General features: G+C 43.2%; 1 protein-coding gene across 3 annotated transcripts; it reads left to right on the top strand.

Annotated features, from left to right (window-relative positions):
• Positions 1 to 22,352, top strand: LOC137844068 (C->U-editing enzyme APOBEC-2-like). 3 transcript variants are annotated; one of them, XM_068660028.1, is made up of 8 exons: positions 1 to 195; positions 331 to 510; positions 945 to 1,026; positions 2,619 to 2,822; positions 3,267 to 3,405; positions 4,353 to 12,949; positions 17,566 to 17,697; positions 18,241 to 18,465. In XM_068660028.1, exons 2-6 carry the CDS (start codon positions 423 to 425, stop codon positions 4,533 to 4,535), a joined length of 696 nt encoding a protein of 231 aa, XP_068516129.1. In that variant the 5' UTR covers positions 1 to 195; positions 331 to 422; the 3' UTR covers positions 4,536 to 12,949; positions 17,566 to 17,697; positions 18,241 to 18,465. The 3 variants fall into 3 exon arrangements, with proteins under 3 accessions (XP_068516129.1, XP_068516131.1, XP_068516130.1); XM_068660030.1 differs by lacking the exon at positions 1 to 195 and having other exon boundaries at positions 377 to 510; positions 911 to 1,026; XM_068660029.1 differs by lacking the exons at positions 1 to 195; positions 331 to 510; positions 945 to 1,026; ... (2 more) ...; positions 17,566 to 17,697; positions 18,241 to 18,465 and adding exons at positions 20,594 to 21,141; positions 21,709 to 22,352 and having other exon boundaries at positions 12,577 to 12,949.
• Positions 22,353 to 23,031: the final 679 nt, after the last annotated feature.

Genomic DNA, 23,031 nt, shown 5'->3' with positions numbered 1-23,031 from the left:
ACACGCTACCTCCATAGCACTGTATTGATTTGTGCTGGCTGAAAACCTTTGCGGTTATTTTTTCCTTTCTCCTCCCACAAAAAATAATTTTCTTCTGAGCCCAATAAAAGAGAAGATCTCATTGGTTCTGTGTCATAACAGTACTACTGCATTCTGCTAGGAACCAGCCATCCCGCATCCGGCCATGAAATTCAGGTAATGACCCATAACCGAAGTAAATTAGTGTTTAATTCCCCATCCCTCGCAGACAGCTTACTAATGGAAATTGATTTCTAGCTTTTTTCTTTTTCATTTAGCATGCTCATGTAATGTCTTTATTTTAAATTCAAGTGGTTCCCAGCGATTTTTAGCCCAAAGGCTGGTGGACAGGCAACCATGGGAAGCATTTCGTTCATGAGCAGTCTGTTGAACATTCCCCGGGGATGGCAGAGGCCCTTGCAGGCACAGTGGGCTCCTTCTGCCCTGCACTCACACCCCTGGATGTCTGCACACTCTGGGCCAGATCCTCAGGTGGAGTAAATCAGTATAGCTCATACCCCTGCACAGAATTCATACTGTTATGCACTCGATCCCTTACCCAAAGCTGTTGTACAATTAGCACGCTCTTGCATGACATGCTTTGTATGTTTGCATGGGCAATGCACTCCCAGCCAGACCAAAGGGTGCTGTTCTGTCCCATAAAGTCACCCTCTGTCCTACAGGCATGATGCTCATCCTCAAACCAAGCCCAGTGCCTCACTGGTGGCATTGCTGTGGTGTTTGCAGCCAAAAGCTAGGCTTGCCCCCTCCCCCCCCAGCTGCTCACCCACTGCTGAGGATCTTTGTAACTCTTGCTGAATTTGGGCTCTGTGGTGTAATCTGACACAGCCACCAGTGCGCACGCATACACACCCTTTTTTCTGCTGTTTAGGTAAAACTCAGCTGATGTTCCCTTCATTGTATAGAAGCACCAGCACTACAGACAGAAGCTGGCCTTGGATGTCCAACCCTTTTTCTTTGCGAGGGAGAGAAAGGTGGTAAGAGACGGTAAGTTTTTTTATAGCTCAAACTCCATAATTACACCAACTATGAGGCAAAACAAGATATAAAAACACTATGTTATTTGCTACCTTCAGTTACTTCTGCAACCTCCCAGCTTCAAAAGAATTGGGAAGGGGTAAAAATCTGCTTTACCCAGTTTGCTATGGAAGTACCATGGAAGAACTGAAACTCAGCTGCTGCTGTTTTACACTTTAAAAGCAGGACTAACAGCTATTATTTCTCTCAGTGTCTGGTTGATTTTCTGGTCCCACAGACACTTTAATAGTGCTATAAATTGTCTGGTAAGGGAATTGTTAGTTAGAGATAGTGTCTGGCGTATTTGTTCCTTATTGATGTATAAACTGGCTTGTGTGTGTTTCTGAAGACGAACGCTTTGTAGCAGGATGATAATAATAACAATTAGCATAGGCTATAGCAAAGTGTTAATTGTGGATTAGAATCCCAAACAGAGAAGCGTATGCAGATCAGTCCTCTCCTTGTGCTCCCTGCTCCTCCGACTGGTGTTCAGAATGCGAGGGATGTTTCTCAGGATGAGGGAATTTTCTGTGCCTCCTTCTCTCTTTTTGCACTGCAAAAACCAAATCTTTCCTGAGTGTATTTGTTCAGGTGCTTTATGTGCTGATGCACTAAACTTCTATGCTCCTGGAGAATCCTGTGTGTTATTCCTGATGAATGCTAATTCGGCTTAAATTCCTTCATGGATCAAAAGGGAAGGCAAATACGGAGACAGATGGAGGAGGGACACAAGACTGTCAGGTTCACAGCCTTATTGAGGATAATGACAGGGGAATGAAATGCTAGACTTTACCAGAGCTGTTTTGTGCGGAAGCATAATGTAATTATTAAAATAAATTTCTGTTCCTTCTTTTTCTGCAATGTGGCTGTGGTTAGACTGTGAGCAAATTAAGAAACTTATCCTGTGCCTCAGTTTACCTGTTTACAGAGGCAAGAATCCACCTCTTCCTGCTGGAACTGTAGGGAGGATTAAACAAGGTTCACTGAGCACTTAAAATCTTCTGTAAGGACATTGTCTTGTTATAGACCTCATTTAAAATAAAAAGCCATGGTGACAAATTAGATGAAGACAGAATGGACTGGGTTTTCTGGGCATGATCCGTGTCTGGGTTTTCATATTCAGAAGAGCATGCAGAGGAGAGATAACAGCTCTACTGAGATGCGTAGCCTCCGTGAACGTACATTGAAGTTTGTATGCTGTCTGACTTAGGCATTCAGAGGAGGAATGATAAAAGTAACCGCAGTCTTGTCTTCCAAGAATATAACCACCTTAGGTGAACCGTGCCACATATAGATTGTAAGAACCCGGGAAATAAATAACAGTGGGGTGAGGGGTCTTTGGTTAGTAGATCAAGGAGAGAATGTAACCATGACAGAAATAATTATCCCTACTTCCCAAATTGGGCAGAGAGAAGTCAGTAGCAGAGCTGAATGCAATATTAAATACTTATCTTAGCCACTAAAGTGGAACATAGGCAATTAGAGAAAAAGCTTGGAAGATCAAAGTAGGAAAAAATATCCCTTCAAAGTGATAATCAATTATTGTTTTTAACCTACAATAGGCAAAAGACTACTTCAAGCTACCAAGGAAGGATGTGGGCTTATACTGTTGGTTTTACTGTCCTACCTCATGTTGGAGGTTTCCTTGGCTGGTTCTTTAATCGGAAGGAAATACCTGTTTGGTACGAGAAGCTGAAAAAGCCTTCGTGGTGTCCATCCCGCAAAGTATTTCCTCTTGCTTGGACAGTCCTGTACACTGGCATGGGGTAAGTTCTGCCTACCACCACTCCCCATCTCGTCCTACTGTCATCAGTCATTTCAAACTCTCATTTGCTTTTGTGAGACACATTTTCTCTCAGTCAGCAGGGCACATCAGGTATGCTTACTCCCAGATGATGAAGTACAGCCTGAGCCACCTTCTGAGTTGAGTTCCTCAGGTTTGGGCTGCAGGCTGTGCTTTTGGCCGGGGACACAGCCTGCACTTAGCACTGTGACAGGTTACTAAGAACAGCCACTGCCCCAGGGAAATCATACGAGCCACACCAGTATGGCACAGATGATGGGTCTGGGAGCAGGGAGGGCATGGCAGCATTTGTCATGCAAATATAACAAATCCCTACTGCAGGACAATCTTCCCTGAGAAGAGTTCGTCTACATTGTGGGCTCACTCACTTCAGGACAGCAAAAAATTAATGTTTCCCTTTTCACAGCTATGCCTCCTACCTGATATGGAATGACCTGGGCGGCTGCAGCAGCAAAGCTGTCATCCCGCTCGGCCTCTACGGGGCTCAGCTGGCCCTGAACTGGGCTTGGCCGCCCTTCTTCTTCGGTGCACGCAACCTGAAGATGGTAAAGTATCTGGCCATCCATTCTGCTGCTGGAGGCGTGTTTGCTGGTGTCTCTGCCACGGTTTTGGAGCTTGTTTAGAGGATTTCTACCTAGCACTACACAGCTGTAAAGAGAGTGATAAGAAGAGCTTTTACTCTGATATAATTCATGCTGCACCTGGTTGTAGACAATGGTATCAGTCCCTTCCACTCCTTGCCCTGTCTTGTCATTCAGATAGCCAGCCCTACCAGAGCAGGGCGGGAGATCCAAAAGTCAATAGCCCAGCTGCTGCATCTTCTAGATGAGGACTTGGGGTGAGAGATAAGGCCCCCTCACAGTCACACCCTGTCCCAGCAAGCAGCTAAGTTAGCATCTCTGTGGAGGCAGACTAGCTGTGAGCAGCTTACTGAGCAATTATTTTAATAATTGAGCTTACTGATACAATGCAAGGTGCATAGCAGAGCCTGTTGGGGGAATATGCATGAAGCTTAGACATAGCATGGCAGAGCTGGACATGTGCTATATCCAAGAAGCATTTATCTCAGGTGCCAAGGCCTGGAGATCACAGAGTGGGATGCGTGTTTCCATCTGATCTTTGCCATTCTCTGTGTTAAAGATACATTTAGAAAGTTTACGTGATAGTAACCACTGGTACTGACATAAGCATGTTTCTGATCTGCCTGCATAGGCATTATCAGCAGAAGGGGCCAGTGATCACCACAAACAGCATAGTATATTCGTCTGAGGAACTTGATAGCAAAAAATTAACATTGGTCTTTGCTCCTGGTGTGATACATTCAGGTCTCACTCACTTAAGTCCAGGCTTTAGGATCAGCATAGGTGACTTCTCAGTGTTAAATCTTCCTGATTCCTATTCCTTTTCACCGCCTTTAGTAGGAGTGTTTATAATCTTGCTGTATGTTCCCACGAGTGAGCATCACACTAATTTTCTTCTTTCTGCTCTCCAGGCACTGATTGACATCCTGTGCTTAGACAGCCTGGCGATAGGCACGATGTGCTCCTGGTACCGCATCAACAAGGTAGCGACACTGCTGATGGTGCCTTACCTGGGCTGGCTGGCCATGGCCACTTGTCTCACCATTCGCATCTGGAAGGACAACCCCGAGCAAAAACCAGGAAAGAGCGAATAAGAGCAGGACAGAAATGAAGGCATTTTGTGAAACCAAACTATGCTGTTGTGAACAAAGATCTAATAATTTGGGGCATCCATTCTGGGACAGGCAGAACATGCCTTCTCCTCCTCCCACCTTCACCATGGCTGTGTAAAATGAAGGTTGGCATCAAACACCTGTGTGCTCCTGTAAAATAACCACACTTCTTTGAGAACTTTTTTCCCACCACTGTTGAGGTTTTGGGGCTACAGCTGTATGATGACCATAATGCTATCAGGTCAAATTCCATTAGCCAAATTAGCATCTCATGATACCAGGGAAATTCAAAGTAGCAGTCCCGGACATCCTTCTGCACCGCTACCATTCCCCCAGAAAGCAGAACTTGTTCACACGTGCGGGTAAATCCTATCTCCTCTTCTGGACCAAACAAAAATGCCCTTCACTGATGCACACCAATTTTAAAGGACTTGAGTTTTTGCTATTCTTGCTGTTGCTTCGTTTTCATGTATCACCTGGTTTGTGCTCTATACCATTAGCTTTTTATCAGTCAGACACTGAGAAAGCAGTAATCTGTCTTGCTCTGCTAGTGAAAGGGGACTTGGTACTTTGACTTCTATTTGTGGAGTATTGCACTTGTTGAGTTTCATGCTCCAAGATAAAGCAGCAATGATTAGAATGTAAATGCTTGTCCCAGAGAAAACCTCCTCCACCTTTGTGCACTATTCCTTACCAGAAAAGAAAGACTAATACAAGTGCCTTTGGGGGGGGGGGGGGGGGGAACACATTAAAATGTTTGTTTTCTTAAGTACAGAAACACAAGAGCTATTTTAAAATTCAAGAACTTGCTCACCCTGTCCTGAGAGTTGTAATTATATGACTGGCAAAAAGTCTCATGCCCAGGCTGTAGGAGGCAGTACAGGTACCTCATCCCAGTCTTTCCACTCCTGAATATTATTCATTGGGAAAGGTTAAAATACAAACATTTCTAGAGAAATAGGACCAAGCCATGAAACAGAATCAAATATGAAATGTGAATGGACTAGCCCTTGTCTATCCTTTATTCTGGCCCTTGCATTTGAGAGATCTGAATGTTAGATGTTGCCATCTAAGAAAATATTTACTTTTTTTTTTTTTAATCAATAGAAGAAATTTATGTGAAGAAAAGTAGTAAGTGAATCCTCTCTGGCAGCTGACTAGATTAAGGTGTGTGGGTTTACTTGCAAAGGTTTGGGGGTACAGAGGCTTAGCTGAGGATGTAAAAAAAATGTATTTGCTTTCAATAAAACCAAGCCACTTTTGTTTGGGAAAATAAATAAATCCAAGTTACTCTTGTTTTACTGCTTTGGCACTAGTTTTGCAAAAGGGACTCAAGAAATTCAAGGGAATCTGCCTGGAGTCTGTGGGCTGTGCTCGTGAACCAAAGAGAATGGGATAAGCAGCAGGGTTCTGCAGGGCTCCAGCAGCCAGACTCACTCCTCAGTGTGTTTTAGGAGCAAATGGGGTCGGTTTGGAGCCTAAAAGTCCCAAAGGTGCCTTCAGCTGGGGTCCTGCACAGCAGAGACACTCCCACGCTGCAGGGATGCAGGAGCTGCATCCCTGTAATGGGCTCTTCCATTATATCTCACCCACACATTCAAGGTAAGGAACCTAATTCTCGCTGGCCCCTTTAAACGGCAGCAGCTCTGGGTTTGGGGTCCTTCCCAAGTCATGTCAAGCCTGATTTTTGGAGATGCTAAATGTTCCCGTGTCCAACTCCTGTAAATGGAATAGCTAGGTGCTCAGCACGACTGAAAGCTAAGCCCAAGAGAAACAAATACCAGCAGCTGAGTGCAGATGAAATTTGTGGTGCTTTTTAAAATTTGGCCATATATCTTGTTCTGTCATTTTGATCCCATCCATTATTTTTCCCTTCTAGCTAAAGGACACCTTTATTCAGGACTGCTGCTGCAAGCATATTACTGTAATCTCCTGAGTAAAAGCTGCATAAGAACAGGCCATTGAATAGATGTGACTGTAAGCAGTAGGACTATAAAGCAGTGAGCACTGCAAGCAGCACCAGGAAAATCATAAGCCACTTTTTTAAACTTTAAAAAAATAAATAAATCTTACATATTTCGGGACTTTATATAACCGTGTGTTACCACTCATCTTATTTACAGTGATGCCATGTCTGTGTCTTCCAGAAAGCCACATGCCAAAGGACATGAAGACATAAATTATTGCTTTCTAAAAAGAAACTAATATCTGGCCTGGAGATTTAATTCAGTGGAGTTAAGAATGATTTAGGGCAGCTGAACACCATCATGCCTATCCTTTCCTAGTTAGCACGGGAAAGCCGTGGAGAACAGAGATGAGCAGAGCCATCTAGTGAATCCAGGAGGAATAAGGCAGGTCTTTGCAATGTTCTCCGTGTTTCAAAAGCGGAAGAGTATTATTTAAATCACATCTAAGTCGTTAACTGACTTTCGACCTGGTTCAAACTTGCAATGTTTTTATAACAGTCCCAAATTAAATATATGGATGGATATTTGAACAGCTTTCAGAATTACTCCACTTTTCCCCTCTTCCTATTTTTTTTCCTGCAGGTAAAGTAAAATCTTGAATTAAAAATAATAGATCTTTATTAACTTTTCATGTTTGTCTTTCCCTTTTTCCCAGTTGGTGTGACTAGCTGACTTCTTGTCTTTATTTCAGTTCTTCTTCCTTCCAGTCCACCTGAAAGCACACTAATAGTTTCTCTTTCCTGCTTGCATTTTCTTGCAGGCAGCAAAAATAGCAAGTGTTCCTATGTGTAATATACATAACAGCTAGCCATCAATTGCAAAGTTAAATTCAGCAAAGCAGCCTCTTGTATTAATATTTAAAGCACCATTTAATGTATCTGCAATTTAAGCAGCTATACTGAAACCCTTTGCATAAAAATAGTTAATGATGTTCCAAAGTCAGCCATCTAGAAGATTTCTTATTTATATTGTGCAGTGCAGAGCAGACCCAGACCCTGCCCTTGTGGGTTTCGTGTCAGTGCAGCCTAATGGGGCTCATCCTAATTTTTCCCCAGGAAAGCCCAGAGAGAGCATGGAGAAGTTTTGCTTATGCCACCATAAAGCAGGCGGCTGGCAGGCTGGATCCGTATCACCTTAGCAGGCACACAAGGTGTTTGTCCAGCCCCCCTAAATTAGCTTTGGGAATGGATACCATATCCTGCCCCAGTGTCAGGGAACATTCATAACCCACGGCAGGACATGTCGTGGTCTACATGATTCAAGCGGTGACTCAGACAAAGGCCGTGCATTCATGACAGTTTTCACAGGGTCGTGGCATTTATAGAAGAGCCACCTCTCAGATCACCATGTCTAATGATGATCCCTCTCTTCAGGCCTCAGACAGTCTTTCCAGAAATCTGTATTTGATATTAAACTGACTGTACACTTGATCTTAGCCCAAAAGGCACATCCCCTGCTTGCTGGATACATGGTATTTGTGCATAAAACAAAATCTTTCTGCCTTTCAGCCCAGCCTCTTTCCCTAACCCTTGTCTCATTCAATAATTTACCAGCTGTTCCAGAAAATACTCAGGCTTCGGTAGTAAGGAACTTTAATTGACGTGCTGGTGTCTGCAGCTATGTTAAAATATAGTCAAGTGCTGGAGAGGATGTGCTGCTGTGTGTGTGTAAACTTTAAAGAGCTGACTCGTTAGCACTGAGTGGTGCTGAGCATCAACTCCTGGGGCTCTGAGCACCTTCAGCATGGCTGGGGCTGACCTTCCTCTTGAACCGCTCCCTGGAAAACTGCAGCAGACTCCCAGCAGGAAGGAGGATGTGCCGCTTGGAGCTGCCATTACCTTCCAGTTGGACTTTGAATTAATCGGACAGCCAGCAGTGCCTGCCAACAAAGCAGACTCCTTCCCAGCTCCACGGTTGTGTAGTAACGGGTGTGCAAGTGTTGGGATCAAAGGCCAAGGACACCCAGGTTTCAAGTGTGAAGATAAGGAAGGCAAGGAGGCAAGAGCATCGCTTATCTCTGCATGCATCATGGCTCGTTTCAGCCCTGGTGTAGTTCTTTTCACAGGGAACTCATGTCCTGTACAGGGGGACGTGGGCCCTGGCTGGGCTGGGCTGAACCCTGTGGGATTCTGCAGCAGCTGCCACCAGTGTTTCCCTACCCCTTCCCCTAAACCTTGGCAGCATTGTCCTGCAGTGCAGTGAAAGGGACAGGTGAGGGCCTCCAGGGGCTGAGGGAAGGAAAGCTGCCTCTGCACATCACTGTCAGAGTGTTTATTTATTTATCACGTAACGGTAGTTACAGCCGGAAAAAGCAGGAGGGGGATTGCTGCCAGACAATGTATCTAGGGAGATGTTTTGTTACTGCCACCAGCTGTCCCTTTGGAATAGAGAGCACTTCTGAGCCATGACTCATACAGCCAGTGTCTTATTTCACTCTCCCATTTAGCCAAAAATGTTCCTTCAGCCCAAGAATGCAATAAAAGCTTCCTTTTCCTGGCAAGGACTTTCACAGTCAGGTGATCAGCAAAGGAGAAGAAGCATTTTAACTTCAGGAAAGGAACTTCTGCTGTAATTAGAGGACCAGCAGATAACCTGCCTGAGAGGTCAAGGGAATACTCCTTTAAGACAAGAAAAAGTCATCAGATTATTTCAAGATACTGTAAAGTCAGTGGAAAAACTCGTCTGGCCTTGGACAGATGCACAATCAGATCTTAACATGCAAGACAGCAGCAAAGCCAGAATCAAATCTCCCAGAAGAGGCTGACACCTCAGCCTTCCCTTGCTAGCAGTCCCCTCTGCTGGCAGCTTTCCCACTGCAGACAGCTCTTCAAGTCTTACTGCGGATTTGGTGACTTTGAGGTCTACTCCTTTCCATACTCCATCTAGCTCTGCTCAGGCATTCTGGCCTCAATGCCCCAAAAGGGTAAACGCAGAACCTTTAAAATACAGGGGGGGCAGACTGCCAGATGCTGCGGGACAGATCTGCCACAGGATGGAGAATGGGCTTGGGCAGGAAAACACAGCTTGGGTTTGTGCCCCTGAGAGGGAAGCAGCTGAATGGCCGATCTTGTGTCTGCAGTGCAGGGCTGTCGGAGGTTTCCCCAGACATGAAGTGCAGCTGCTGAAGGGGATTTGTTTAAGTGGGAAGAGTCCTCACCTCCCAGCTGCATCCAGCTGCTAGGCTGCAGGGCAGTGCTGGAGACGAGCAGGATTTACTCCCTTGCTGCAGAGGAGTGAATGAGGAGAGGCAGTGGGCTGATTCTTGTGTGAGACCTGACACGTGCAGATCTCGTGTACCTCTTCTGTAATCGAACAGCGATTCCACTGTGCAGGGCTCTCAGAGAAACACAGAATTCATAGGCAACTAAATAAAACATGATATCAATGAGGAGAGGGGCAGTGTGGAAGGAAGCCTGGGTAAAAATTCTGGTTGGAAGCACCATGATTTTAGCTACCCTAAGTGCCATGGGGAGATCCTTGCATGAGGGTAACTGCGTCCTTGCCCCAGCTCCTTCTCTGAAATAGCTACTGGGAAAAACATTTCCATCACTGACTTGTGTCATTAGGCCGATGCACGCACACTCTCGTACACACGCACACTTCGGGGGAACTAGGGTCATTTAAAAACAACTGAACAGAACTGATCAAAGCTTTCATTCCTAAGGCTCTAATGCAAAATGTCAGATTGACAGCAACTCGGTGGTGTCGCCTTATATTTTTGGCACAGGCAGACGCTGTAGGGGGGGGGGATCATGCACTGCCCTAGATGGAGCTGCGAAGCAGCTGGGAAAGGGCTGGACAGAGGTAGAGTCTCCGTGCCACATTCCGGAGATTAGATAGGAGCTCAGGCCTGAACTCCACAGAAGGGCCAGGCCAGTGAAAGCTAAAGGCTGTAGGAAAAAATGGGACCCTAACAGTCGTGAGCTTCCAAAAATAAAGAAAAGTGGGTCAGAGGGACTGGAGAGGGGCTGGAGTGCGTTTTCAAAATACAGGGGGGAGAAGGAGACAAGCTGTCACTCATTAAGAGAGGATCCCCTTCCCCAAAAACACTGCCTGAAATGTCAAAGGTGAGAGTAATTGGACAAGGGAGTTGGAATTTGAACATAGTTACCAGGCAAGAGGAAAAACACTACACCTGCTCTCCAGGAAAGTATTTTAAGCTTAAAAATAAATAAAACCTTGCACCATGAAAATGAAAGATGCATGTTCTGCAGATAGGATGTCTTGGAACTTGTCAAATCCTTCATAGCGCCGTTGTCACAATACTCTCTGTGCCAGCTATGCCAGTCATCAAATAAACAACTTTCTCATCACTAGCAAACAGAGTGGGAGTAAAAGGGTGGGTGGTGTGCCCTGTCCCCAGAGTGCATTTCAACGATGCTACTAATGATGAACTACAAAGGGTATTGTGATTCTCACAGAAGTGCGGAAAGGCAGGCTGCTGTTAGCAAGGGGCTTGAAAAAGTAGTCAGAAGGCAAATTATCTGCCTAATGGCATAAATTCATTTCACTTTAGTGAGAGTGCAGAACCCTTAGGAGTTGCCTCCAATGGTATTGTAAAGACTGCATTTTGGCTGAAAGCAGGTACTCATGCTTGATTTCTGCAAAGAGCAATCCATCTTTAAATCAAACAGCAGGTTTCCCACTAAGTACAGACTGAACACTCAAATATAGCTTAATATTGCATATTTATCCAAGTCTTGATGGTGGGTTCTGAGCTAAATCCAGAACCCAGGATCCTGGAGGTTTGATTTCAAATAAGCTTTGGCTAAATCTTGAGTTCTGCACAACTACGCACTTTCTATTTACTTCCAGTCTCGTGTCATGGCAGGATTAGTCTCTGAGAAAAATCATACTGAGGTTTTCATCAGGCTTGGCTCATATGGGATTTATACAACCCTTAAGTGAATTAAATTGTGAGAAATTGGAAGAATTTCATATAATTCTGAATTTAAAAGAGACAATCCTCCCAAACCAAACATATAAAACCCTTTTCAGAGCTCATGTGAATCTTAGATTAACCCTAAGTATCCTTCTGAGCTACTGCAGCCTCTTCAAAAAAAAAATCTGCTTGATATAGTGCCAAGCAGACCAAACATCCCCAACTTTTGATAGTATATAGTCCTTATAGTCCTTCTCATTTCTTTGTATGAAAGACAGATTCCACCCCCACACTAGGTCAGACAAATCACCTTACCCGAATGTCTCCAGTACTCTGTTCTTAACACACCGTTCACACCAGGCCCAAATATTACTGCACGACCTCCAGGTCCTCACACAGACACAATTCACTTCTCATCACACCTCCGCAGCCTCCTGTCCTTCTGATTCTTTGGCTCCTGTGCAATCACTCATCAAACACCTGCAACCACTGCAGCAGCAAAGAAGAAAGAAACAAAAGAATACTGCAGGAATCACTAAGCCCATCAATTTTTCAAGTCCTTACTCTTAGCTATGTTATCACACCCAGCGCAGTGGGCATTTCTCAAACATTCAGGCAGGGATGAGAAAAAATAACAGAACAATGTGCAGATGTTCAGCTCCTGCAAAAGAAATACGGTCCCGCTGTGAATTATAAGCCTGACTTCAGGATATTTAGGATAAAGTCTGGTTAGCATTTATGCTGATGCGATCCGTAACACCAATTTCCACAAGCCCAAGGATTTCATCCTGTTCAGCTCCTGTTTTCTGTGTCCTTCCGTGGAAGAGAAGGGTGGAAGGAAAGAACTCCTGCTCCTCTAGGCACCCCTGCTGTGACTCTCCAGGTGGCTCATGAGGCTGAATCCACAACAATGGGGATTTTTCAGCAAATAAAATGTGGGCCACCCCTTTCCCCTCTTGCCTGAGCCAAAACAGTGGTTCTTCAAGGTTAGTAAAATAATAAGCTGGCAAATGAAGGCAGACGGAGACCCTGCCAGCTCTGCACCTTGCCAGCTATCTGTCATGCTAATGGATAAACAGACACTGATGCTTCCATGATTTTCCATCCATTGCTTAGCCCGCCCACAACGAAGTCGTCACTTAATTTTAAATTAAAAAGGAAGCACGAGGGATTGATAAAAAGGCCTAGTGAAAGCTAGGGAAGGAGACGACATCTGAGAGCCCTGGGTCACCCTACCCCATCCAGCCTCTGTCGTTGCTGCTTTGTTCCATATTTAGCCCCTGACAACTGTGTGTAGTGCAGGAACTCCCAGCTCTTTTTTTTTCCCTCCCCCCTCTGCTGTCCCTGCTCCCTGAGAGCTTTCAGAAATTGCTTTATTTTTCCCCGTGGCCTTAACTTACTGTCCCTATACCCAAGAAGATGGCAGAAAAGCAGGAGGAGCCCAGCAACGCTCAGAACGGTGAACCTGACGATGCAGAAGAGGGCGAGGGAAAAAAGAAGAAGAAGGTGAAGCGGGAAGACCTGCCACCCTTCGAAATTGTGACGGGGTAAGAGGTTTAGCTATAAAGAGGGTGCAAAAGACTGAAACTTTTTGGCAGGGATCTTCAAAGGTCCCTGCCTCAGCTGTGGTGCTGGGTAATTAAAGGTGGTACCTTAAGCCAGTGCACTTCTGAGTAGTCTTAAATGGTTTAAGTACGGCTTTCGTTGTGGGATTTTGTTAAAAGTTTCAGTGCATTTTACAGGGGATGAATTCACCCCAAGCAGGCAGGCAGCCAAATCCATTTGTTTTCATACAAGCAGGTCTGTTTCCACAGTACTCACCAATTCCCTCATAGTGCACGGCAATGGGGTGACTTGCCTGACAATGAAGGGATGGAAGGTATGGGTCCTTGATGAACGCTGAATATTGATTTCTTGGTGTGATCAGTGGCTCTTGTCTGAAAGTTTCTCTGTCTGTGGATTAGGAAAAATACTCCTGCTATGGCTGATTTACTTTATGGACCTAAGGGACAGTTTTTTCAAGAGAGTCAAAAGTCCACATTTTCAAGGGCTCCACACCCACAGCTGGAACCTGACTTTCAAAAAGCCGAACTCACAGAAGGGCACCAAAACAATAGGCAGTTTTCAAGACTGCAAAGCAGCAAGCAGCTCCTTTTGTTCCAGGGAGCCTGGCCTTTGAAAGAGGCAGATATACCGGAGATCTGCTAGGAAGCTGAACTCTGTCAGATGTAATTGACAGCTGCAAGTAGAAAAAACTGTGTAATCTGCTATCTCTAAGCATTTCAAAATGCTCGTTGTAGTAATATCAAGATGCCCTGTGTAGCTCTTCCCTCTAGACTCCCTCAGAAGTCACCAAGGCAGTGCTCCCAGCATATAACCCAAAACCATGATTTCTTCCAGCTGCTGGTATGCAAACTTCAGGCAAGACTCTAAAATCCCACTTGGAATCTTTCTGTTTGTGACAGGGCTACTGGTAAGAAAGGCTCCACAAATAAAATTTGGTTGGCATTTCTGAAAAGCATGCATGAGGTTTCATCTCACACAATTGGGTTATGTTCCTGTATGGGGGTGAAAAAACAATTTTCTTCTTAAAAAAGCGTATGTTCTGAAAATCACTTCTTGTGGTGGGGCTGTTCACAGCCTTTAGTCTCTGTCGTGCACAATCATGCAAATAATACATCTGCTAGAACATGGACAGAAAAGCACTTTCCTCTGCTATGAACTAAGCCCGGACTAATGACAAACGTGGTGACGACTCCTAAATGCATAGAACACATACTAAATGAATCTCCTCAGGAAATTATGTTTTTTCAGCCACAGAGCACTCAACTTGCAATTAGGACTGCCAAGGAATTGGGCAGTATCTTCAAACTTCCTTGCTAACCCCAACAACCTGGGTAGGACCCAGTGTGCTAATTGTGGCTGTAAAAATAATAATAAAAGAACCTTTCATAGTGCTATGTTGCAATGAAAAGATTTGTTGGAATTACAATGTTGTTACACATTTTGGCAGGACTTTCTACACTTAAAAGGCAAAAGCAGGAATGTGAGGGGTGATGTGTCTGCAGAAAGAAAGGGTTAACAATAGGAAAGCAAATTCCTGAGGTTTAGGAGGCAGCCACACTGCTGGAACCTTACCAGGGCACAAGGACTAGGGCAAGATCCCCAGGTGACACAAGGCAGTCTCAGGTAAGGCTTTTCTAGGAATGAGTTAAAGTCTGTGCTGTGGCATCTACGTATGTTAAGCTGTGAAAATCAGCTAGTACCATTTCATACACTGATACCAAGCAAGGCAAGAATTTAAGTTTCCAAAATGAAAGTACTCACACGTTTGGTGAGGGACCCTAGAGCTGTCAGTATATGATTATTTGTTCTGTGATCATTGTAACACTATTTGGAAAGTGTTTAGAAAAATCTGGTGAATTCCTGCAGGACTCATGACCAAGTATCCCCTGATAATTAGCTTATTATCGGTATGCTGGCTATTAAAGGTGAGAATGAGGAAGTAAAGCAGAAATCCCAAAAGGCCCTGAAAGAGATACAGAAAAAGCCAGCAATTTCTACTTTCATTTTAAGGACCCCGTCAGTACAGGCTGTGCCTCAACCTGGTTTGATCACTGTTTGGATTTTCTAATTATTTAGGAATTTTCAGCCAATAAAGACAGTTATGTGAATTATGAGAAAACACATAACTGCAACTGTGCAAGCACTTAAATTCAATTACACTGTCTACTACTCAAGCATTTCAGTTTTAGCCCTTGGATTAGGGGCATCTTGTGACACACAGCCAAGTTTTCAAGCTGAGGCTTACAGCCGAGGCTGGCTTACATGAAAAAAGCTGGGAACCTAATCACTCTGTTTAAGAACATTAAGCCCCCCCGTGCTTTTTGTCAACACAGCCCTGGATAAATATAAGCCCCTGCTGTGTACGTTTCATGACATTTAAGGAGACACATTTATTTACACTTTACCCAGGGTGTAAATGAGGTTCCTCCTAGCAGTGATAAACCCTTGGTTTCTCCTAGAGCTGATCATTAGACTTTCTATAATCAATGAGCCCAGCATGAGTATGTTTATTTGTGAACAGTTGTTGAAGAGCAAGCAAAAGGACACTGTTTTATAGGCTCCAGTATCTTAAGATCAAGTATAAATACTCACCAAAAAACATGTAAATGTAAAGAATATGTCCTACTAGTTTACTGCGGTTTTTAGACAATCCCACATTTTTATTCTCTCATTCTCTTTTCCTACCTGCCATGCAGTGGCACAGGGCATTGTGACCATGCTGGGCAGCTGCTGCATTCCTCCAGTCTACCTTATTTCAAGGTACTTAAATACACATTACAGATTGAGGTTCTTGCCTCAAAGTTTCAATATTTTCATATTAATGTGATCTAACAGATCACAAAACAGCCTTGCTACTACCCAGGACAAGCACTTGGATAAATTAGGCTTGAGATGGTTAGAAAACCCCTAAAGAGCACCATTTAATGACCTCCACAGAAGCAGGAAAAATATTTCAGCTTTTACCTTCCCATATACCACAAGTGAGCTGTGACCACCTGCATCTTATCATTAGAACAGATGATTTTTAGGAGCACTCCGACAGTTCGGTGCCTGTAAATAATTTAAAGGAACCTTCCATATACATAAACCTCATGTGCAAGTCCTAAAACAAATATGATGCCAGTAAGGAGAGCGAAATGGCAACAAAACATCTTCTCTAACTGCAAAATAAATAAATAAATAAATAAAAAGCAGAAAAGCAATTAGCCTAGTTACTGAAATCGGTGGTATTCGTGCATTTTAATAAGATTATACAGTTACATGCAAGACAACACAATTTTTATGTTTGGCGTCTATAGCAGTGCAGCTTCCAGCATAAGAAATACAAGAACTGACTTGCATCTCCTTGTTATATTTTGTTGGCATTCCCTTTCTCTAAGGTTAGGGAAAAAAAAAAAAAAAAAAAAAAAAAAAAAAAAAAAAGGAAAGTAAAAAAGGGTAAAATAAGGATAATATTAACATTCATAAGCCACCTGCCATTCAATCATGGGAAAACAGGCTTGCCAAGAACTAGTGATTTACTCAGGAATAGAAAGAAAGCAATTCAAAACTAGATCTCAGTTTCCAAAGAAGCAGGCTTTGTTTTTCATAGCAGATGACACAGCTATTTCAGGGATGTATTTTGATTTGCAATTGCTTGTAAAGTGTCTTAAGCTACCCAAGCAAACACCACGATACTTCATTTTGCAGTCAGTTATTAGGGTCATCTGCCAGGCACTCTGTAGCTCCAAGGAGAGATTATGCAGCACACAGCATCCAAACACATCTCCAATCTTACAGCACACATGGTTCCTTCTTTCCCATTCTTTCACTGCTGCATCACTTGCTGTGGGGCTTTCCTGTTACGCAGAGACACCAGCCTCGAGTCCCCACTGCTAGGAAGAGTCACGTAGCAAGGACGCAGCTAAGCCCAGCCAGGGCTCATGTTTACCATTCACACTTGTGCCAAAATGTCCTCCCTTGTCTGGTTTAGATGGGATTAAGGAGATTCTTGCTAACTAGCAAACAGTTTATTGGTTGATTCTGTATCCATGATCAACAAGTTTTCCAAGCTGTCAGCCAATTACTTAGACTTGAAAAATGTCCTTGGCTTTGTTTGAGTTCTTTATCAGAAACTTACTAATTAAATTGATGCATATTCCATGCTGCTAGGAGAACAGATTGAGGTGAACATTGCAGATAATCTTAGACACCTAGCCGATAAGCAAAAAGTTTGTCTAGAAAGCCCAGCTAAAGCCAGCAGTGAGTGAATACATCCTGGAGTCCACTGTTGTTAAAGCTGTTCATCAAAACATACTGACTTAATTTCATCACTGACGTCACCACTTTGTGGTCAAGAGACTTAAATCAGGAATGAACTCCCGTGTGACTCTGATGCGATACATTTAGATATATGATGTTATTTTAAAACAACTTACTGCAGCCTCACAAACTTATCTTTGAAACAAGGCAATGGGTAGCTTGTTGGTCACACTCAATTGGACTTTCAAAAATATCTTTAAAAAATAATTAAATAATTAACTGAAGAATCATTAATTATCTAGGATATAAAGCAGGAAAAGTGCTACTCTCCAAAGGATGTACTTTTTTTTAATAGCCTCAAAGAACAAGACAAAAGGAGTTCAGGGAATAAGAGGCGCTATGCTGAATTAGAGTCTGGTAACGCTGTTAATGAAATCAATGGAAGCCTTGCAATTCATCCTAAAGAAAATGCGACTAGCTCTAGTAGGTAAGTCATATGAAGTAAGGGAACAGATGGAAAACACTAAGAAATTGAAGTTAAAGCAGTCTTTCTGGGTAGTTTAGAAGCTCTGCATACCAGTGCAAACTTCCCTTACGTAGGCCTGTGGAAACTCTCAATGCAAGCCAGAGAACCACAAACCAAATCACACCAGAACAGAATGATTATTTGCTTATTAATAAAAATAAAAGCCTAAAATAGTAACAGCATGGAAAGGTCCCAAACAGGCTTTTCTATTGTTTAAGTCCCGTCTTGTATAGAACTGATTGAAGCAGAACTGAACAGTGTAAGCACTTAATACAGTTAAAAAAGCAGCTGAAAACCTGCTTCTAGTAATATTCTTTCAAGTCAGACTTGTACTCTGAACTTGCAATGTTATGAATCAACTAAATGCAAAAGGAATTGTGGTGTTCCTTGACTGACAGCAACAGTAGATATTCCCAGCATAGCTGCAACGCTCGGAACTAAATCATTTTGACTCATACATCTTGTTACATTTTGAAGACTAATGATCTTCTTCTCTCCGTACAGAGCACAACTGCCAACCTAACCACAGCAACTCTCGCGCTATCTGGCTGCTATAGCACACTGATATTCCAAGTGAAGTTGTTCATCTGTAAAATCGTGCTGTTGGGAAATCCAAACCAGAAGTGTGAACTGTAACTCCAGGCCTTTTACTGCGAATCTGCGTAGCAGGCCCAAATGCACCCTAGATACTACTGTGGTATCATAAAAAATTAAATAGGGAGGCTGTTCTTTTATGGTTTAACTTTCTCAAAAGCCAAAAAAGCCAGAGGACTTTGGCAGCAAGAATCTCTGGCTGCGACAAGTATGGATATATACATACCAGTGAAGTTTTGAAACTCTGTTAAGTGGAATTAAACATTTATGGAAAAATGCATTTAGGTGTTTAGAGCAGCACAGCTAAAGCAGCTTGATGATAGCTATAATTTACTCAAAGTTATGTTTTTAGATACCACACTATTTCTAATCCTTTTCTATGCAAAAATCCATTTGCTTTCAGTATGTACTGCAGCATTTGCAGCCAGGTATTACATGAACTCCTCAATGCCTGGTCCCCACACTGGTCTTTCTGTTGAGCCATTTCCATTCCAATCACCCTGATTTGGGGAACACCATGCTGTTTTGGGTGTTTCATACAGTCCTATCCTTACACCCTGTAGAAGTGTAGCCTTATCCATTACACTCTACAGGAAGACATCCACTGATTTTATAGGGCATCAGATTCAGCCCTTCACGGGCAGTCCTGATTCCTGACCTGCAACCACCCCCCATTTTCACTGTGGTGCAAAGCAGGGTTTACACCAGCAAGCTGACAGTGCAGTCCCTCTGATCCCACAGGACTAGGGGAGCACAGCATACTGATCTCGAGTCTATTCACTCTTTCCCATACCATTTGTTTCCATCATCTCTAGAGAAACCTTGTATGATGCTGCATCACAAATTCTTTCCCCTCAGCAGAACGACACTTTGCCACCTACTCCTGCAGCCTCGTTGCTCTCCCCAGTTAAAATTTCCAGGAGTCTCAGAATGTCTCCTGACCTTCATCTGCTGTACATCCTGGAGAGGTTTGACATTATAATCTAACTGGAGATGAGATGGGGAAGATTAACACTATCACTATTTTACAAAGATTCATTAGAGCTTCAGTGGGAATATCAAGGTTATAGGCCCACCTAAAGCTCAGATGAGAAGATTACAACACTCTGCAAGATTATTAGCATGCAATAAATGAAATGTTGTGTTACTACTTCTCATTATTTCGCTTTGGTTACTTTGCAGTCTTCACTTCCATCCTTTGTAGCATTTAGCAGGTTGCAAGGCACGTTGTCAGCGTCTTTTCAGCTCACATCCTTCGAGCACTGGTTCTTGTACTGATGTACTCCAGTTTGATGCTCCAGGGGACAATCACGAAAAGCTGGTACTCCATTAGAAATAAACAGGTACTTGGAGATGATGCAGCTTTCTTTTTTCACCTCTTCAATCAGTAGTACATAAAAGCATACACAGTATTTTAAGGAGCTACTTTCAACTTCCCTACATACACGTAACAGCAGACTACCCTGCTTGGGTGAAGGAACCGGAAACACATCTCGCTGTGATAGTTCACTTTGAATTATGACAGTTTAGAAACCCAAAAGGAAAAAGGCGCACAACAAATCAAAAAGAAGTGACTGAAGTTTATCAGTAGCTGCCTCATGGATACTATCAAACTTCAGTGGGAAAAACACTCCTTCAGAGCAAAATCATGCTTGATCTTAGAAACTCACATTTAGCTAAAGCCACAAAATAATCCTACTGAATATTAGCACTCAACTGGTTCTGGAGAATAAAACCAGAACACGTACAAACTGCAGCTAGTCAGTCACACATGCCTCTACTCAAAGGAAATTCAGACTGCAGAAGCACTGAGGGTAAAACATTAATTAGTAATGCCAGAGCTACCTGAACAATTAGGGCAACAGATCTCGCAGATTAACATTGCAGAAACATACTGACAGAAGAGTACAAATGGCCCAGAGTACAGTAAATTTTGTAGTCTCAATAAATGTATTTAAGCAGCAACTAGTTCTTCAAGTACCTCTATGCAGACAGCAGCAAAGCACAGCCCAAGTTTGTCAAAATTCAGAGAAAAAGACTGGGTGTTCGGAATGGGTCTGAAAGCCTTACCAGTAAAAGGAGCTGACCAACCAGTTGGTTTTAATGTGTTTTTGTCCTTTCCAAGGAAACATCTCCTTTCAACACATGGCAAAAGACAGCCATGGTAGATTGAACTGGACCAAGACCACACAGGAACTAAGCCAATGCTATAACCCTTTATTATCTGCCTCTGAGATGCTTCTCTCCTCTCCACTTTCTACAGGGAGCGCCTCCCAGCCATATTTTTCAAATTCCAGTTCAGGAACGTGGAATACAGCTCAGGCAGGAACAAAACCTTCCTGTGTTACGTTATCGAGACCCAAGGCAAAGAGTCAGTGACTTCTCGGGGCTACCTGGAAGATGAGCACGCAGCTGCCCATGCAGAAATTGCTTTCTTTAACACAATTTTGCCCAAGTGTGAATCAAGTCTCCGCTACAACGTCACCTGGTACGTCTCCTCCAGTCCCTGCGTGACCTGTGCTGATCGGATAACCGAGACCCTAAAGAAGAACAAGAACCTGCGCCTGACGATCATGGTAGGGCGCCTCTTCATGTGGGAAGAGCCAGAAATGCAGGCTGCTCTGAAAAAAATGAAGTCAGCTGGCTGCAAGCTGAGGATTATGAAGCCTCAAGACTTTGAGTATGTCTGGCAGAACTTTGTGGAACAGGAGGAAGGAGAGGAAGCAAAGGCTTTCGTGCCATGGGAGGACATTCAAGAGAACTTCCAGTATTATGAGGAAAAGCTGGCTGAGATTCTGCACTGAAGCTCACGTGAGTGAGGATTTCCATTTGCTCACCTAGCTCCTTACGTTAATATTAAATTCCTCTTTTTCTTCAGGTTGTTCAAGGCATAACAGAGTCATTTCCAATTACTATTACTCCCATATGTACCCAGCTATGCTTGTCAGTACCAGAATACTGAGAATTCTCCTAGGCAGTACCTTCCCCCCTTCAAAGGTATTAATGATACAATTTGCTTCTTCACAGCAGAAGCTTCAGGGATTGAAAGCTCTTTTCTCCCCTCAGAGTAAACACCTCCAGAAAAAAAAAAAAGATTTAAAAGGTAGGGTCACTAGACAATAAAAATACCCGTTTCCTGCATTTGAGTATCATGCCTGCATGTGAAAGCACAACAGAAACATACAAAAAAAATAGAATTTCCTCCGCCCCCAAACTCTAGCGCTCTGGAACAAAAACCGAAACAAAAATTATACACAAGGAAGTCAGTTATCATTACAATTCCTTTCTTAAGGGATAGTATCATCTTGGAATCACCTATTTAAGTAGTGAAACACAAAAGCATGTGAAGCTTCTAACACGCCTCTCTCTTCTTCACAGGACCAATTCAGAAAAGATCTGCGAAAAGAGATGTGGCAGACATGACATCTAGCACACTCCTGCTTTCCGAAGCTTTGACTCCAGCAGATGCAGTACTAACTCCTGCAAGATTAGGCTCTGATGGACTACCAATACATATACAACACCTCTGGTGTCTGGGATTTTCTGGTTTATTTTTTGTTCTTCTGCACTCAACCTTCCCTCTCCCCCCTCCTGAAACAAACCTGTGCTGCCTCTGCTGTAAGAAAAGGCAACGAACTGCACGGTTAAAGCCTTGAACAAAATGGATCGCAGTGGATCAACAGGACAAGGGTGTAGGCCTCGCATACCAGGACTACTTTAGGAGAAGAGATCATAGAACAAAGCTGCTGATTAGATAAATGTATCTAGAAAGAATATACTTCATAAATATTAAGAAAGAAAGGGAGTTAGGATGAATAAAAAAATTATTCTTTGTCCTTTTCAATAATAGTAACTGTGATTTAAATTAGGGTTAACTCATCAATTGTACAATTATGATGAAGCCAACAGTACTTGATTTCAAATGCATCAAATACCTTTTTCCCCTTGTTCCATGATGTCTGTGATATAAAACTGGGAAAAAGAAAGTGAAATAAAATTGGAAGCCATTGAAAAGAAGTAAAGCATTGTTATTCCTTCTCTATTTCAAAGAGGCCCTAAAATTAATCTGGCAAGTGAGACATCCTGGGACAGCCCCATGTGAAATATTTCCTTCCAAAGTGCAGCACGATGAAAAGGGAGCGTTACTAGGTGCCAAAAAGTTTCATGAGTACGTGCAAACATGGAGACACAGAGGGAAATGGAAAGCACAGTCCTCCTATGTAAAACAAAGCTCAGACCAAAGGTCACGGGGAAGCTCATCAGCTAGAAAACCGAGCCAGACAGGGGTTGTTCTTCCAATTACTTTTTGATGTTGGTTGCTGCAGTCACAGGCTGGAATGGTGCTACACCCACACACACCCTGACTGCAGAAGTCTCTTCACTAAACTGCACTCAATTCTGGCACAAACTTTCCAGGCAACAAAAACAAACAGCAGTGAGAACACCTTTGTGCAGCCACTGTGGATTTCATGTCTTTGCCACTGGCTCTAAGAAACAAACATAAATAAGCACAGGAACTAAATCAATGAACAGTCCTGATGTTCACTCATGATCAGCTCAATACTCCCAGTTCCTATTTGCTTTACTCAGTTTATTTCTCTGAGTTGTGGATTTAGCTATAGCAAAAAAACAAGTTCCCAAAAAAAAAAAAAAAAAAAAAAAGGATAGTCAACAGAGAGGAACAGTATGAAGCTCTTACAG

The sequence above is a fragment of the Anas acuta genome, chromosome 24 (assembly GCF_963932015.1).
Source record: "Anas acuta chromosome 24, bAnaAcu1.1, whole genome shotgun sequence".
NCBI lineage: Eukaryota > Metazoa > Chordata > Aves > Anseriformes > Anatidae > Anas > Anas acuta.
The sequence above is the reverse complement of the archived record's forward strand: the minus strand, read 5'-3'. Positions and strand labels throughout refer to the sequence as shown.